The 18,692-nt window shown below is 42.1% G+C and overlaps 1 protein-coding gene across 3 annotated transcripts in view; it reads right to left on the bottom strand.

Moving 5' to 3' along the window:
- Positions 1–9,878: 9,878 nt before the first annotated feature.
- Positions 9,879–18,692, bottom strand: part of LSAMP (limbic system associated membrane protein) — a 652,751-nt gene continuing 643,937 nt past the window's right edge. For all 3 annotated transcript variants that reach the window (XM_067738826.1, XM_067738828.1, XM_067738829.1), the window contains one exon: positions 9,879–17,969. In XM_067738826.1, coding sequence (XP_067594927.1) covers positions 17,872–17,969 — 98 coding nt within the window. In that variant the 3' untranslated portion in view covers positions 9,879–17,871. The remainder of the gene's footprint in view (positions 17,970–18,692) is intronic.

Below are 18,692 nucleotides of genomic sequence, written 5' to 3'. Positions count from 1 at the left end.
CCCTGGAGTCTCATGGTCAGATGCCTCACAAGGCCATGCAGGTGAAAAGCTGAGTGTAAGACAATAGGGTGAGGCAGGTACTGTGGCAAACTTGACCCTGCTCCTCGGTTCCCACCAATGGTTGCCTTTTAGGACCAGTGTCTGAAGATGTTCTACTTGTTCAAGGGAAGCTATAAATCTGGGTGGTTTCATGAAAATTTCCATTACAAAAATACGTTCTGAAGGAAACTCTGGAGGCTGAATCTCGCCTAAAGGTAGCCAAATAACCCTAGCTTCTCTAAAAGTAAATAAGTAAGGCTTCTAGCTCCGCCGGAGGAAGGAAGACCCCAGACCTAACTACCTTCTTGGCAGGGAAAAAAAACCTCTCATACTCTCTACCTGAAACCACGGAAATAAGATTGAATTAATTTCTCAATCAACGTTTTGTTGGCATATTACTATTAGTTATTATTTTACTGCCGTTCACGTAAAAGCAGTACATGCCTGGCACATAGTTAGCTCTCAATAAATGTTTATTATTACTATTTCATTAATGGTATTACCCCTCTCCACCCTATTTTGGAATATTTTAGAAGGAGTGGAATCCCAGCAGGGCACCAGGAGTGCGTGTGTGTTTGTGTGTGTGTGTGTGTGTGTGTGTGTGTGTGTGTGTCGGGGGCTGACCTATGACGCTTTCACAGAGCTCCAATTCCAGCTACAAGGAGCCTGTAGGTTGACAGGTGGCGTTACCGCCACCTGTCGTCCAGTTCTCCAAACTGTCACTGCTCACAGCCGCACTAGCAGGGCAGGGCTGCTCGCCTGGCTGGCCCCTGTGGGCTGCAAATCAATCTTCTCCTGCAACACACACACACACACACACACACACACACACACACACACACACACACACACACACACACACACACACACACACACACACACATTGTAGGCTGGTCCATCACTGCCGGGCCCCAGGTGGCCAAACACACAACGCCGCCTTTTAGATTCCTCCTGACCTGGCGACAGGGGTGAAACGTCCAGCTACCACGGGAGGGGACTAGAGGCAGCGCGAATGGGTGCGGGGGCCACAGGGGCCCAGACTGAGGGCAGCAAACAATTACGTCGGGGACACGCACGACTGCGGGGGCGCCCAGCGGGCTCGCCCAGCTCTGCCTCTTTTCCTTCCCTTATCAGAGGCAGCGTGACTCACGCCTTTGTTTCTGGAAATGATATATCTGTACTAGCCCGAGGCGGAATTCACCCCGCCCGCACTCATCAGGAATCGCTTGCTTATTCGCAGCGCCCAGCTGTGCTCGCCCGAGAGGCGACCTTCCGAGCCCGCCTCCCCGAGCACTCTGGGGTGTGCTCGGCGGGGGCGCTCGGCCGTGGGAGCGCACCTCTGTCCCCTCGTGGCGGGTGCGAGCATCGCAAGCAGCGCCTACCGTACCGCCCACCTGCAGCCCCCGTCATCTCTGGGTGATTCTCAAAGGGAGCATTTTTACAGCTCCATTCAGCTGCTGGGCATAGGAGATGTGGTTCTCAGGTTAATTACTAATGAATGAGAAGGATGTGTGTGTGAAGGAGGGAGAGAGAGAGAGAGAGTGATAGAAACTATAAGAGCATGTTTGTGACAGGATAATGGAGAGGAGAGAAAGGAATAGAAAGAATGAAGGAAATTAAGAAGCGAGAGAGGCAAAGTGACAGTGATGTGGGAATAGAATGACAGCAAAGGATGCAGAAAGAACGCGGGGAGCAACAGTTTGATGGGGAATGGGAGGGGACATGCATGAAAAAGAGGGGAGGATTTGACATCTGTGAGAGGTAAAGTTTCATTCTGGTGAAGTGAACCTTGTGAACATTTCAATATACTTCTCTCCTATTTTACATCCCATTTTGTTTGGCAGCTGCTAGAAATGAGTTTCCATTTTTCTGTCTTGTTTTAGTATTCTCATGTCTCCCACATCACTAGATCATTAGAGGCAGAAACAATTATGTCATACATTCCTGTCTGACAGAACCCCAGGTGCATGCGGGCTTATTAACGCCCGCCTTGCCCAGCGCCATCAGCCACATCTGCTTTTGTTATCTGATCCAGGTTTCATGCTCACTCTCTCTCCACTGACCTCTATGGGCTAGCTTGTCCTTTGGGAAATAGACCAGTAGCTGCTCAGAATCCAAATGTACATGACAAACACTCTTGAAAAGGCTTCTGCCACCTACTCATCGACAAACAAAGCAAAGCCCAACAGCAACATATGCTTTCAAAAATGAGTTCTTTTGAATCATATCTGTAACTCCTGACCTAATCCCTTTCATATTCTCTAGAAGTACAAAAGAAGAAGGGAGATTTTGCGAGGTCTATGCTAGCTATAGCTTGTACAAGCGGTGGGAAGGTTGAAAGGGATTTTCCCTATCCCAGTCTCAGTTACTATTTTGCCAACATTACCCAATCTTGTTCCAGATTTGGGGGATGGGGGTCACATTTAGAAAGGCTGGATAGGATGATTAAAAACTGTTTTGGCAGGAGATAAATCAATGCATATGGGCGTGGGCAGAGATGTCCAAACTCACTCACCACAACAAATGGTCTCATGAAAATGTCTTGGTCAATACAGCTTATTTTGCCATGTGAGGAGTGGTTGTCTATCTGTATGATTGAATGGTGGGGCAGGGGGGAGGATGGCCATCTCATGGTCACTCAGAGGGAGCTCTCAGCAGGGTGGCCATCTTGGTGTTTGACCCTTACTCTGGAACATGCTGGGGACATTCTAGGAATGCACTTTGGAGATAAAATATTTCTCATTGAGCTTAATGGATTGTGATGCAGATAAGAAATAGGAAGAGAAAAATGTTTTGGGCCCTCAAAGTGCAAACACTTTTTGTAATATGGTTATTTTCAAATGGGGAGACATATTACTCTTGTCTCAACTTTTGAGGGTCAAAATATGCTCCCCAGAGCCAAGGCAAGATAACACTGTAGAGAAGCATGTTTTTCAGAACCGTAGGTTTTTCAAAGCCATAGGTTTTTCAGAAACAGTCAATGATATACCTTCACATCATTAAATAATTGTTTAGTTATCTTCCTAATATTTGAACATTTACATTTCACTTCCTCGGTTTCCTTTTCACTCCTTTTTGACAGCTCTTTCTGCTTGAATCTGCTTAGTGCATTTTCTTACCATCCTCTATCAGAGATTCAGCCAAGGATCTCATACTTTAACTGGGTTTCATTGAAGCTGTGACAAGCTGAGTCTACAGTAGTGGTCATCGCATGCTTCTCAGTTCCATGCTCAGTGCTGTGCCATAATGAGAGCTAGTCTCACAGAATTCAGATGAATCTGTGGATCTGTGCTGTGGAGCTGGGGTGGGTCCCTCTCTAACTGTATTTTCTATTGAGAGTGGAAATGTAGTGTGTGTGTGTGTGTGTGTGTAGAGTCTCACAGTATGTATATTACCCCCCCCACACACACACATACATACTAATGTTTCTTACACTTATCCCCAAATTTACCACTTTATAAGCCTCAGTGGTTTGCCTTCAGATTTGGAGTGAGAGTAGAGATACGTGTCCCTATAGTAATTGTCACCCTAGGGTTGAAAAGTAAAAACATTTATCAAAATCTCACATGGACCAATAAGCTTGCTCTCTGCATTGGATTGTTGAGACTACCGAAACAAAATGCCACATACTGGTGACTTAATCAACAGAAATTAATTTTCTCATAGTTCTGGAGGTTAGAAGTCCAAGATCAAAGTGCCAGCTGGGTTGAGGCTCTCCTTGGCTTGCAAATGGCCATGTATTTGCTGTGTCCTTATATGCTCTTTTTCCTGTGTGTTTGCATCCCTGGTGTCTCTTCTTTTTATAAGGACACCATTCATATTGGATTAGGGCCCCACCCTTATGACCTCATTTAACTTTGATTACCTCTTTAAAGGCGTTATCTCCAAACAGAGTCATATTCTAAGGTTCTGGAGGGCCAGGGTGGGGGTGTGGGGGGTGGTTTAGAGCTTCAACTATGAATTTTGAGGGACCACTATTCAGCCCATAATCCCCTCCAAACAGATTCACATGGGCTAGGGAAGCTGGCCACTGAGTGTCCTCTTCCAGTTTCCACAGGGAGAGAGGTCTGTAATGGAAACCACACTAATATTAGACCAGAAGGCCTAGAGATCAGGACCTGGGGTGCCACTATTCAGCCAGCTGTGTAACATTGGCCAGGCAGTTAATTTTCTGAGGCTTGGTTTCCTTATCTATGAAACATGGACTAACTCTTACTGTCCCACCGTTAATTTTCATTGCATTTATTATTACTATTTGGGCCCTGGGATAACTACGTAAAGAAGTTCTGTGAAATGATATATGCTGCTTCAATACATAGTACTTTTACAGTGAATCTTCCAACTGATACCTTTCCTTTGTGCTCAGAGATAGAGTTTGTGGTTATGAGTGGTGCCTGTGGAGGTGTACAGATCTGAGTTTGGATTCCAGTCTATTCACTTCCTTTGGGCCATCATTTAATTTTGAAAGATTCAGTTTCTTTCTATATACCGTGAGACTAATAGTATAAACAATCTCACAGAATTCGTATGATGATTCGAGAAAATAATACATACAAAATGTGTGGGCTTGAAAATTGTTTATTTATCACCACTGTCAACAATGTGTTTCTGTAAAGTCTTTCCCTTGCGCTTTCCCACACCACCTTAACCTCCAAATGGAGTTCAGCCTTACTCTTGATTTGGGGTTCCTGAATAATCTTTATGACACCCTTTTGTGCCAATGACAGCGATTTGTTCTTCACTAGGTTTTCTCTCCTCTTCCTCCTTTCCCCTAACCAGCTCTCAGGGGGATGGAGCTCTGTGCCTTTGTAAAGATGGAAAAAGCATTCATGAGTTTTCTCTTCAGACTCATCTCCTCTTCGTTAGAGCAATCCCATGTCATATCACACACGAGCGTCATAGCCATTTCTTCCAATAGGCAGTGTTGATTTGCTGCCACAACTTCATCTCACATAACAGTCTTCTGAAAAGCTACCCCTTCTATTTATAAACTGTGCTCACAGGCCCATCTTTTAGGGATCCCAGTTCGACTTGGACTCAGCTCTAGCCATTCATAGTCTGTTTGGCCAAATGACAGGACTCTGAAAGAGTCATTAAAATGCCATATTTGCATCATGAAAGGAGTGACTTATAAATCATTGTCAAATATCTTCTTTCCAGCCAGAAACTGACAGAAACTCCAACGGACATGAGCTTGCCCTCAGGGAGCAAGTGAATAATTAAGCATGGTGCCTGGCCCACTATAGCCTCTTCATGAAAACCAAATAGCACAGTATTTGGCATTTGTGTTTTCACACCTCTCCAGAGTTTTTTTCTACCACTCGCATTGAACAACTTGTTGATTACTGAGCAGTAACCTTGCATTGGTAGCTGCCACCCCCTTCTGCATGAGTCTCCCTTTTCAGGTTGAATTTTGTACCGTGTCAACAAATGGTAGCTTTCTCTCTCCACCTCATCTGGCCATGGATGTCTTCATTAGCTCTCCTTTCTTCTCATCAGCACATCACACAAGCCAATCTCCATTTAGTTCCTTTGTTATTTATGTGATGATGTTTTAGGGCGTATTTATTTCAAAAAGGATAATGTATTTAGCAAATGTTATATATGCAGGAAGTTTTAAGTGGGACTAAATGCAGCAATTAATGTTAATGAGTCTGCTGTTAACATGTAATATTCTTGGTGTTATAATCATGCATCACCGGATGTGGAGCTCAGTTTATTCAACAGATGCTGATCTTAATGGCTACATTCTCTTCCCATGGATAAGTTAACTTTAGTTAAACGTACCATTAGAAATAACCATTTAAAATGTTAATGAAAACAGAGACTGTATCCACCAGGAATTTTTGTTTTAACCTCTGCTTTATTACTTCTTATTTTCAAAAGGACTTTGGGAAGGTGAGGAGCTTATTTCCTGTTTAAGGTGCTTTAAACAGGAAAAAAAGAAAAGGAAAGCTCAGTTCATTGTAGTTCAGAGGCAGTGTATATAGGCAAGGGCAACAAAAAAGGATTCACAGGAAGGTCAGTATCACAGCAGCCCGGGGACTGCAGGCCTACATTGTTAACACTAACCATACTTGGAAACTAACTCTCCTGTGTTTGCATTTTTCTGTTTTCTTTTCAATGTTCATTTAGGATGTGAGGCAGAACTGGGTAATTGGGGTTCATGGTAGTTCAACTAGTTGATACCCAACTATCTTGTCTTCCTGAAAATACCATTATTCCGTCACAAATTAGGATCAAAGAGGGAAAAATACCAGGATGTTGCTACTTAGGAATAAGGATCTGATCCTTCCCGAATGTCAAGAAGCCTGGTTTGGGCTTTTTCACAGGAAGATGGAATTTGTATAACAAAGGATTAATGGATTCCCAGGGAGAGCTCTGTACCTTTCTCCATTGTATCACTAGTCATGCCCTGAGACACATTCTCCAGGTCTCGGAACATGGCTGCATGGTGACTGGGGGTAGGGTAGAGGGATGTCTGTGTCTTGGGAGAGCCCATGTGTATTTAATGGGAATGACTTAGGCCTCCTCTCGACTCACTGTCTTTTTAACTGGGCTACATAGCTCTCCAAGCCTGGCTAAATCAGTGCAGGGCAGTGTAACTGGTAGAGGCTGGGGAAGGGCTGCGTGGGGAGGGATTGGCCAGACCTGGGGAGCACAAAGTGCACAATCCAGCTCCCTTGCTTGTAGGAAGTGACTCCAGCCAGAAGGAATTTTCAGCCTTCCCCTGGCGAGTCCTCTTGGTTCTGGGAGCTTTTGTTCTCTTTTTTCTTTCAGAATTTACTCAAATAATAATGTATCTGGGTGAACTGATGCTACTTGAAGGCTACGCAATCTCAGAATTGCTGGCTCAGATCTTGAGAGTTTACATATTAAGGCAAAAACTCAGTAGTGCAAGTTAGGCTAATCATCTAGGAGCCAGAAAATAAGAGAAGGGTAGAGAGGCATGTTCATAGTCCAAGGATTTGAAGTCGAAGTGTGTTAACAGAATAGAGGTCTATGGGTGGAGCCTGTGGTTGCCGCCGTGCTTCTTCCATTGACCATTGCCTGGGAGCTTCTGCTGACTCTTAAGCTGGAGCAGCTTGGGGCTACAACTGTACCATTTCTTAACCGGATCAGCATCCTTCCCCATTCCTGGGTTTCTGATCAGGATCTACCTCTGATATTTGCTCCCATTAGTAGGAACATCTTCTCCAGGCACACAGAACCTAAGGTAGAGGTTCTTTGGGGAATAGGAGCCTTTGCTACTAGATCAGCGGATGTCTAGTTTGATCTGGGAGGCTAGACAGGGGCAGGGTGAGCAGGTGGAAATGACACAAAGTAAAGATAACATGGCCAGTCAAAATTTCACACTATCTTAATGAGGGAAAACTTAATGTCTTGTTTTAAAATACATGCCAAGTCAGCCAGCACCTTCTCATTGAGAACGGTTGGGTCTATGAGAGATGGTTCAGTTAGATGATGCACCCCCACCATGCATGTTCTCCCATACAACTCCCAGGGTCCGCTATAGATCCTCAATAGTTTGAGATTCTTTGGTCAGGAAATAGCTTTGACTAATGGAAATCTACCCCAACTGGCCAGTCTCCAGTCTAGCGAGTATAAGAGAACAACTTAGGTAGGAGAGTGGAAAGAGGACCTTTTTGTCTTCACAGCAAAGACCATTAAGACTTCAGTCTTGGGATTATGGGCAGCCAAGTTTTCCATATTTGTGTAACAGTTTTGTATATATGTAAGGGAGGGATCTGCCTTTTGTTCCAAAGATTTAAAGTCAGACATCTTCCACAGCTGTGGTGAGGTTATAGTGATTGGTAGAAAAGAATTCCACATGGAGTAAATTTGTCGGTTGCATTAAACACAACTCAATTCTATTTTGAAAAATGTTTGCTAAGCCATTAGCCTTTCATCGTGCTAGATGTGAAAGAATCACAAGGGTGGAAAAGACATGGTCCTTTCCTTAAGAGATCACAGACTCACCTTCTTCCTAATCTCACCTACTGTTTTGGACATACTTCTAAATAGATGGGTATAAAGGGAGAAGAAAATTGGGGTATACAAGAAGGAATTTCTTCTGAGCCACCAGTGATAGCAAATCCTCAAGCTGGTGTTAATTTTTTAACCCTGAAGCTTCCGAGGCTTAAAGGAAATAAAATCTCAAGCCAGCTGGGGACAATGCTAATTGAGACTCAGGTGGGTTTTCACAAGATTTGTAATGGGAGGGACATAATAAAGACTTTGGCTAGCCTTTGTCCGCAGTTCCTGGGAGGTAACCTCTAAATCCTTGGAATTTTCTAAGTAATAGGAGTTTCTTTGTTATTTCATGTCGGGCCCCCTCGGACCACACTTGATAGTTTAGCTAATGAGGGGACTCATGGTGGGCCCCTAGAGAGTTTATGTTAACAAGATGACTAAAGACGGACCGCCATGTGTTTAGAGCACTGGGGCTCTGAGTCACGTGGTGGTGATATCAGCCTGACATCTTGTCAGGGGAGGAAGCCTGGAAGTTTGAGTTCAGCTGTGTAGCCAGTGATTCAATCAATCATGCCTAAGCAATGAAACTCCAGTAAGACCTCTGGGCACCACAGCTTGGGTGGGTAACTGTGCATTGTCACCCATCAGTGTGTTTGAAGGGTAATGTGTTCTGACTCCACAGGTAAAGGACAATGGAAATTTCATGTTGGGACTCGCTCAGACCTCCCCCTACTCGTCTCTCCCTCTGGCTGATTCTGATTTGTATCCTTTTGTATAATAAAACTGTGATCATAAGTATTACAGTTTCCTGAGTTCTGTGAGTCATTCTAGAAACTATTAAATCTGAGAGGTGAGTGGGAACCCCTGAATTTGTAGCCAGCTGATCAGAAATGGGGGGGCCTGAATTTGTGGCTGGTGTCTGATGTGAGGGCTGTCTTACTTGAGAACTATGTCTTTAACCTTGAGTTTGGCAAACTCATTGAAGAAGGCACTTTCAAGAGTTTTATATAAAATTCAAATTTGGGGAGATTGGGCCCTTAAACTATCTCTTTGAACCGGAGGGGAGAGGAGGTTTTGCTTCTGTCTGAGACCCTTTGCTGATTATTGAAGGCGATCATGAGTGCTCATTCCCTCACCCTCTCCCCCAGCCACCCACCCTGATTTGGGATCAGTTCTCTTATTTTTTCTGACCCAGTTTGGCAGCTCAAACTTCAGACCCTCCCAATCACTTCTGATGCACAATTAGTCAACCTCACCTCTTCGAATTGCTTATTTCTCATTTCCTCCTGCTATGTCCTGTCTATCCTGGGCAATGCTATGGGGATTCTATAGAGATTCTGAAAACGTATTGTGAAGGTAACAGCTCTCAGCAAGAATAGAGAACAAACTGCTTATTTAATAAGTTTAAAAAAAAAAAGTGGCTTTAGAAGGTAATTTATTTCCTCCTACTGCTACCAGGTTGGAACTTATTAAAACTCAACCTTAAAGATAACCCCTATTATGGAGATATACTCCCTAATGATTTTTGGTATCATGTCCTAAGGTCTCACTCAAGTCTAACAATCAAAAATTCTTAATGCTTTATCTGTAGCTTTTCAATGGTAATTTCTGCTTATTTCTTATGAGTCCTTGAGGGAGAAAAAGAAAAAATTTTCAGAGACTCTCTTTGCTTAGATGAAGACAATTACTGTAAATACCACATTACCTTCTGTGATAGAAGAGACACTGATAGAGGGCCTGCAAGTGATTCTTCCGTGTGTGGTCCACCCCTTCTTCACATAGTTTTCATTATCATTGGCTTCATTTCCTATCTTATTCATGAAAAACTTCCAAGAAGCAGTGCAGTCAACCATGAGATCACTGACTCAGGTCAATAAAGACACATCTCCTTTTCACGTTTATTTCATTTTGTTTTAAGATCACAGAAGAGCAGAGCATTCATAAGTGTAAAGTAACAGAACAGAGAAACAGAATTTAAATACATTTAAAAAGAAAAGGAAAAAAGCTTTTTTTAATTTTAATTTTTTTTTTTTAACACACACTACGCTTTTTATTTTCCTTCACAGAGCTAGTATCCAGGGGGAAAAAAAATCCACCCAATAAACAAATATAAAAAAGCCTTGAACAACAAAAAACCCAAACAGAAAAATGGCCATGAGTTTCTGTCATCAAGGAAAGTTTTGTTTATGTCTAGAGGGATGAAAAAAGGAATATACTCATATATATATATTTATATGTATATAACACTGTTAATAACCAAGAGCAGAATTTATACACCCTTCAATAGAGCAGTGAGAAGGAAGGTGGAAGGGGAAGGAAGCTGGAGGTTTTCTCCCATGCTTCTCTCCTTCTGTAATTTCCTCACTTTACCCTTTTCCCACTCCCAGTAAACACTTAGGGAGCAGAACTTGGCTGTAATTCACCAGGATGAATCTTTAACATTCTCTGGTGAAGAGCAAAGACTCAGGGAAGTGAGTTTTTTTTTTTTAAAAGGCTCCAGATAGCTTAGAATTACTGCCGTATGCCAGGAAGCTAGTGGTTCCAAGGGCTTTCTTCATTTGCAAGAAGCAGATTTTTACTCTGTACCTGGCTTTACATAGAGAGGGCTTGTTCAGAGAAGAACATAGCTGTGGGAGTTGCCCAGGAGCATCACTCAAAAAGAGGCACCTCTGAAATCACCCTGGAAATGGGGACTTGTCTCGTGGGCAGGTCATTTTCCCACTTAAAGGGAGTTTCATACATACTCTAAGCACATTGTAAATCCTTATCTATCTAAAGTGATACTAATGCTGGGAAGTTATGAATAATCCCTGCTTTTCAGTGCACAGGAGACTCGGATTCTTTCTGTTCTCTTAAGCAATGAATGAAAAGCTACCATTGGACAGATGCTAAGTTGAGCATCTAGCATAGCGTGGGGCTATACTTTGTTGGGTCAAGACAGGAGCAGCTGTGCTCAATCCATCCAGAACATGGCACACGGTAATTCCTCGTTAATCGTCTGAGAAACCATCCTCTCTACTTATGCTCTGCTCAGAGTACTTAACTTTCACATTTGATTTTGGCCTTCACAACTCTTACTATATTCAGCTCTATAACCTGCTAAAATGTGTTTATTTTTGTCCTATTTTCAACTTGTCTTTTTAAAATGGTCCTGATTTGTACTTTTTGAAAATGAGGTTTGTTTTCTCTCCATCCATTTACTTGACTACAGAGCCTATAAGTCAAGTTTAGGGAAACTTATGCCATGAGAAGTTCCTTCCAAAACAAAATATATTATCTTGTTCATTTCTCATAGAACAGCCTTTGAATCTGCCTGGGACCACATGCTTATGGTCACCAGCACAAGCAAAGAGTTTTCAAGGACAACCATTTACTATCATGAGGCACTTGGCCCAGGATGAGAAACAACTGTTTCCCTTCACATGCACAACTTCCTCACTTATTACATGCCTAATACCTAATCTGGCTATTTTCTCCCTATGAAAGATGATTAGAATATAGTTCAACAGTTAGATTTTATCATATTTTAACTAAGGAAACAACTCCAGCTCTCTCAATGTCAGCAGCATAATTTGAATGTGTCCCTTCTCTACATTGTTAAGAAGTTTTGATCAGAAGAGAATTATACAACCAGTCCAGGGACCCTGTATTCTAGAAAGTTTTGGCTTTGGAGATGAAGATGTTGGCATGATGGTTCTGAGAAGTGAAGATCAAACTAGATCAAAGTGATCAAACCAGAGATGACAAATAGCTGCTTAGAATGATGAGGTGGGCACAGCTCTACAGGAGGATTAAATTCTTATTCAGAATCAGAGAATTTAGAGAAGACTGAAGTTTTAGAGATGTCATTCAAATTTCTCACTTTCCGGATGAGAAAACCAAGACTCAGAAAGTTTAACTAATTTATCTAAGGTCACATGGCTTGCTTATAGTACAGACCCAGGGCTAGGACCCAATTTTCCTGACTCCCAATCCACCTTCCACCTACCTCACTTTATAAAGTTGTCATTTATATTGGGTAGAGGAGAGTACTTTAAGCATAATATTAATTTGACCTAAATTTCTTTTGATAACCGTCTTTGCAGAAAATTCATGTGGTCCCTGTAGTGATCTCTTTGATGACTATTTATGTACCAGCTGTGCAGATTGCAGAAGACACGTATATGTCATTCTGTTAAACACAACAGACACTTCAAAAAGACTTCAAGAGAACGTGCCTGAGAGAGATACTCCCGATCAAAATGACTCTGTCCTCATTTGCAACAGTCAGGATAGATATATAGAAAATAGATCTACCAGAGTAAGCAAGAGTAGTTCTTTCCTAGGGTGATTTAGCAAGATATTTCTCAAGGATATAACATATTTTTTTAACACCCCTCAATTTCTTAGGATTGAGATGACAAAGAAGCTCTCCCAATGACTTTGTTGGATGGAAAATAAAAACTGAATAATATTTTGCTCATCAAGGTATAGGTAACTTACTTTCCTTGGAGCTGTTGAAATGAGACTTCTTAGGTGGTAAGTAAGAGGTAAAGAAGACACTTGAGAGTTGATGTAACAGACACATGAGCGCTTAGAAGTCCGTCCTTCCTGTCTCTCCATTTCCCTTGCTCTGGGGTCAGGTGAGAAAACTGTGGCAACAGTTGGGAGAGACCCCACTTAGGTCCTGAAGGAACAAAGAGGTGGCCTCCTGTGACCTGATCAGGATGTGAACCTTTAACAGTTCTGTGGGTCTGCTTCCTTTTGCTGAGACAACCTCATGTTTGGGCAATTAGTCATCCTTCTTCCCATTCTGACCTGTGACATGCTTTGGCTTTTATTTATTTTTATTTAATTTTTTTTTTCCTTTCAGATTCATAGGTTTAGCTGAACTTGCGCCCTGCATGAAAAATGAAGTTTACATAGTTTATATTATGTACATAAACTACTGATTTACACATGATTGGTGCCTAATTTATTAATCAGCACACAGTATGTAAATGCGCTGAAGGGAAATCAAGATTTTAAAATAAGTTTTCCATGATATCCATAAACATTTACGCTGGTGTAAATGCTAAACCTACCCCTAACATTAACACCAGCTTGCTTGCCAACAGGAAAGTCATGTGCGTTGCTGGGTGAAGAAAAATTCTTTCTTGAATATCAGTTGGCCACGTTTAACAACATAGCTGCAAATGAGAATAGTTTACTTCTCTTCTACTCTATGCACATAAATGTAAACTCCATTTTGCCTTTAGTGAGACGTTTACAGATATTATGCCAACCGCTCTGGAAAATTTACACCACTGGAGCAAATGCAGTCTTTGGAGAAGAAATATTTTAAACACTTAAGTAAAGGAGCCTTCCTAAATTGGATTTGCATTTCTTAACTCAGGGTTTTTATCTAACAATTTTTGTGGTGTGTTTAATATTTGTCTTCAAAATAGTAATAGTTTTTGTAGGTCAGGTATAGCATTGCACTTATATTTCTATTAAAAAAAAAGATAGTTATTAGGAACCAAGACTAAATACAGGCTGAAAGGTTTAAAGTTGAAGAGAAAAATAAGGCCATGGTTATTCCCATGGAACATGGTCCATAAGCAAATTCCTTTTAAACAAATCATTACAAAGTAGAAAAACGGGGCTCCATGTCTTTCTAAATGAAGCATAGCTCTTTTTTTAAAACCAAATTCAGTACTTTTCTTCCTTTTAACTTTAAATCATTATTCTAGATTTGTTTTATAATACATACAATATTGTAAATATAGCATCTGTAAAGATAAGATTTAAAAAAAATACATACACATATATATTATTTTTCCACAAATAATTCAAGACCTGCAAAAAACAAAATGGGAAATTCTGGGACACAAGCCAACAGAAGCACTCAAACCACAACTAACCTGGGGATGGAATCTATGATTCTGGAACGGTTAAGAAGCTAATAACTTAGTAGGTAATAACTCAGAAACAGTTTCATGCTGAGGAGTTTAGTTTTTGTGTGCAAAGGAGGTAAGTCCATTTTTGGAGGAGAAACAGACTTTTGTTTCTGTCCTCCAAGAACATGAAAATCACGAGTACTTTTACAAGGTCTCTATGAATAGCCCCAATTGTCTGAAGATGTAGTAAAAAAATGCTCAGGGCAAGGGTGACGTCTGTCTGATTTGGAAGAGAAGGCAAAGGTCAATGGGACAATTCCTCCCAGCGGAAAATGAAAGGACTTTTCCCTAAGCCTTAGTTCTTTTACAGCAGAGGGATTTTATGTCTCAAAACTAGTAAGACGGTTCCTCCAACAAGGCAAAACGTTCTGGTGAACAATTGCACAGAGGATATAATTCTGCAATTGTAAAAGCTAGGACAGTTTTCATTCTTCAGGAACTGCCCTTGGTCAAGGTCATTTCCGCTTTAGTTAAGTGCAAATCAGGTCTAAGGATTTTATTCTATGAATGGTAGAGTTTTACTTTGCATACAAAGGACATTAAATATATTAGCCATTCAGTTTAATTGATGTATTTCACTCCTTTCAGTATACTGCTTCCAACCAGTTGGTTCTTTTCATTGTAGGGTTTCAAGCTTTGATTACCAATGGACAAAATTCTTGAAGAGATTTATCACACTGTGATGAACTAAATTCCAAGAAGTCCCATGTTTAAACTTACTCTCTTGGTGTCAGTTCTCTGGCTTCTACCTTTTTCCTGACCTTTCTCCAAACTACGTTTTCTTCCATTTTTCACATTGTTTAAAAACATCCTCAAACCTCTGAGGTTTCTGGGGTCAATGATTGCTCTGAAACAGGAGACAGGACAAAATACCCAGATCTTACCAGAGATATAAGCAAACACCACAATATTCAATACATGTTTAATTATGTTTAATATACGGACCATCATAATAAAACTCAGGGAACAAATGGTGCCGACATGGCAAAGACATGCCTTTCAATGGATAATCTCCTTCCATAACGTCAAGACCTTGTCCTTAGGATAAGGTAGAGACAATAAGAAATCTAGGTGTATGATTAAATTCTGTGACGTGCCATGGGGATCTGTTCCTGAAATTGATACTAATCAGAATTAACTCCTATTACTTTTCTCTTCTTATATATCTTTAAATTAGCATGCACTCCACTACAGCTTCCACTTAAGGATGAGGCTGACTCTTCAATATATGGGAAATATTGATCATCAAGGATGATAAGCTTTTATTCCTGCACTAAGAAGACTAAACTGTTAGGGAAATTCCTGATTGTCAATAACTTGATGCTGCATAGGAATATGGCTCGCCTTCTCTATACTTTAGTAGCTACCACCTTGGATAAGAATGTCAGCCCTACGTCAGGATCTGCCACAAATACTTTTACCCACCACCAAGCCCAATGTGTCCTTCTATTTCATGTCTAAACTGCAAAATCATAAAAGAAGTCTGGTGCTAAGCTTTTAAAACAAACAACAGAATTCCCTAGCAGAGATTAAGATTACTGCTCAACAAGGAGATTGTTACCTTCAAAGATGAGATTCATTGCAAAGAGCCTTCAATTAATAAAATCTATTAAGATAAATTTCATATTTATTTAATTTTTCTTTCTTCCTTCCTGCCCTCTTTCCTTCCATCCTCCCTCTTTTTTCCTTTTTCTTTCTCCCTCCCTGTCTTTCTGTTTCTTCCTCCCTTCCTTCCTTCCCTTTCTGATTTACAGTTATGAAGTTTCCTGTTTTACATCACATAACAGCTATTTCCCAGGTTCTAAGACTTGGTGAGGTACCATATTTGGCCCTGCTGAAATACATTCAATTATGACCTCAGTAACAATCCTCTCTCCTTTCACTAACTGAGCCATTTCCAATGCCTCCTACCTAAGTGAAAGCAATGGTTGGTTTCCTGACAAAGATATCTACACACAGAGAGCCAGATCTCTCTGTAAGGCTTTTCCTAAGAAAATCCTTCTGGTGTGGTGGTGATGCCAAGCTTTGTGGTATGTATGTAAGTTTTGCCTAAATGATTACAAGTTTCTCAGCTCTTCTGGTTAAGAACTCACATTTCAGTGTTAATGGCAAGATGGCTCTTGTAGATGTAAACTTAAACACTATATCCCCCACTGTATCTTTTTCAGGAGACTAGAAGCCAAGACTGAGCAGGAAAGATGGAATATAATGCCGTTCCCAGTGGAGTGGCCAGCCCTAAGATAATGATGGAATACTGTGAACAGTGGTGCTGCAAACACCATCAGTGGGTGAGAAGGGAGATGATGTGGGCCACCAAATAAAGTATTAGCCTAAAACACCAGGACAGAGAGCTGCAAAGGAGCACAAGGAGGGGGTCCTTTTTGTTATGGCTAGTGCTTTGTATTGGGGCTGTGATAGTATTTCTACCATATGAGTAGGGACCTGGGCACCTGTACTTCTCCCGCCTTGCTTATGCTCACTGTATTTTATCTGAAATAGGGGAAATCTCTGCTCAGGGAAATCCACGGGGCAAATGCAGTGTTATTTGAAGATTGGACAGGGGGCAAACCAGGGCTGCTTAGGATCTCCACGTGGCTCTTCATCCTTTCATTAGGACTTAACACTTGGAGACCTTCCTGCTTCTGGGAATTTGCTCCACACATGCTACTCATTCCTGTGGCACAGCAGGACCAAGAGTCTGCAAAAAGCCAGGAAATACATGAATCCCTCAGACGCGGGAAACAAGAGCGAAGTCGGTCAACCTTCTCTCTTAGGTCACCTCATACGCATCACTGATTCTTTCTGCTGTTTGCTCACCCCATCAATAGTAGGCACTTTCACTGACAGTGATAATCTGAGTGACTCTGGACTGGGTTCTGACGACTGCACTGGGAGGAAGATGAGGTTCTGCCCGGAGGCGGGGCCCAGCTTGGGCTGATACACACAGGTCCTGTGACAGCCGTGGATGGGGGAGCAGCTCTGCGCCTGGCCTCCTTCCCATCACGGCCCCAGCCCCTTGTCACAGCCGCATCTCAAGATTACGATGAGCGACAGTATCTACAGCACAATGAGTCTATGTACACATGGACCGTTCCCTCGGCATGCTTTAGAGAGAGGCGCACGCGCTCACACACACGTACGCCCACGTTGAGAGCGAGAAACCGCGCGCGCGCGCAGTGGAGAGAATTAGAGTGGCGCTTCCTAGCATCTGCGGCGTGACCAGTGCTGGGGGGGCGGGCGGGGGAGAGTGAAGGGAAGCGGCGGGGGGAGGATAAAGGGGGCATATCCCGGACAGATGTGGGGGAGATAGAGCACACTGGAGGGAAAGGAGATGGTCTTAAAAGTTGGAGAGAGAGTGGAGGCAGGAAAGCCAGGTAAGGCTCAGGGCAGGACTTCATTGATAGTCTGAATGGCTATGAGTCAGCTCAAATAAAAATCAGAATAAAATGATGATGGAAGTATAAACACCAAAGGCAAGACCTGCAAGACAGTATTTTTTCTTTCCCCACAAGTGAAAAAAGATGAAGGAAGGATAAAGTGTGTGTGTGCGTGTGTGTGTGTGTGTGTGTGTGTGTGTGGCGGTGGTGGTGGAGGGTTAATATCCATCTGGTACTTCTTCAGTTGTCTTATTATTACAACATTGGATCTCTTTACCATGATGGAGTCTTTACACAGTATACATTTGCTTAGAAATACACATTTCTTGGTAGAACTTTTCCCACCCTGAATTATACGTCAGTTTTTATTGATGGACTTTAAAATTGTTTTAAATGTTGTATTTTCTTCTTCGTTTTCTTATTTTCCCTTTCATTTATAAACACACAAAGTTGTGAAATAAACGGTCTCCCCCCATCTCGCTCTCTCTCTCTCTCTCGCTCTGTATCCTGTGTGACGCATTTTTGTGTGTTTTTTTTATTATTATTTTTAAACTTTTATTCTGTTAACATTTGCTGAGAAGGCAGAGCAGAGATGCTGCCAGCAGCCACAGTGGTACGGCCAGACTGATGGATCCGTTTATTCCTCTCACCGACCCAGGTCCTGCAGTGCAAAAGAGAGAGAGAAAAGAGAATGGTTACATCTGGCCCACTCTATGTCACAGCTCACAGCTGACTGTGTCAGAGGTAAGACTGGGCCATGTACCAGCATCTCAAAGTCAGGGCACTTATATGCAGCCCAAGAAGGGCTCACGATCTTTTCTAAATCCTTCTCCTTGAGCTATAAGTATTTTAAGGGTTATCTTGTGTGATGGAGGAGTGGCCTCCTCTTTGCCCAACTTCATCCTGCACGCCCTGCTCTGCACAGCACTGCGATGCCAGCACTCATTAAGATTCCAAGCATTGGTGAGTGTCCTTCAGCAGCCAGACACGGGCTCCTCCAGCTGATTCATCACAGCATCTCCATCAATAAACATGGAACCAATCTGTGACTCTCTCCTTTCTCGGGGGGAAGCAGCAATTATTTATTTGTTAATGGGGAGGGGAATTGTTTCAAAGTAACATTTATGGCTGGGTGGCACCTTAGCTGCAAGGCAGAAATAAGTCAACTCATTGTGGAATCTTAAGCAGCAGCAGGGGGTCATCTGGTTCAAAGTCTTCATTTGACACTTTAAAAATAAAAACTAAAGACAATAACAACAAAAACAAAAAAGCCTAGCAAGGCAGGTCCAAACCAGAAGCAGAACTGAGGCTTGAACTTGCCCAGAATTCATCCTGGAGGGACCGTCTGTGGGTTTCCCAGTGCCACCTGAGTTTTTCCCAATGT

This window comes from Pseudorca crassidens, chromosome 5 (genome assembly GCF_039906515.1).
Source record: "Pseudorca crassidens isolate mPseCra1 chromosome 5, mPseCra1.hap1, whole genome shotgun sequence".
NCBI classification, from domain to species: Eukaryota; Metazoa; Chordata; class Mammalia; order Artiodactyla; family Delphinidae; genus Pseudorca; species Pseudorca crassidens.
The sequence above is the reverse complement of the archived record's forward strand: the minus strand, read 5'-3'. Positions and strand labels throughout refer to the sequence as shown.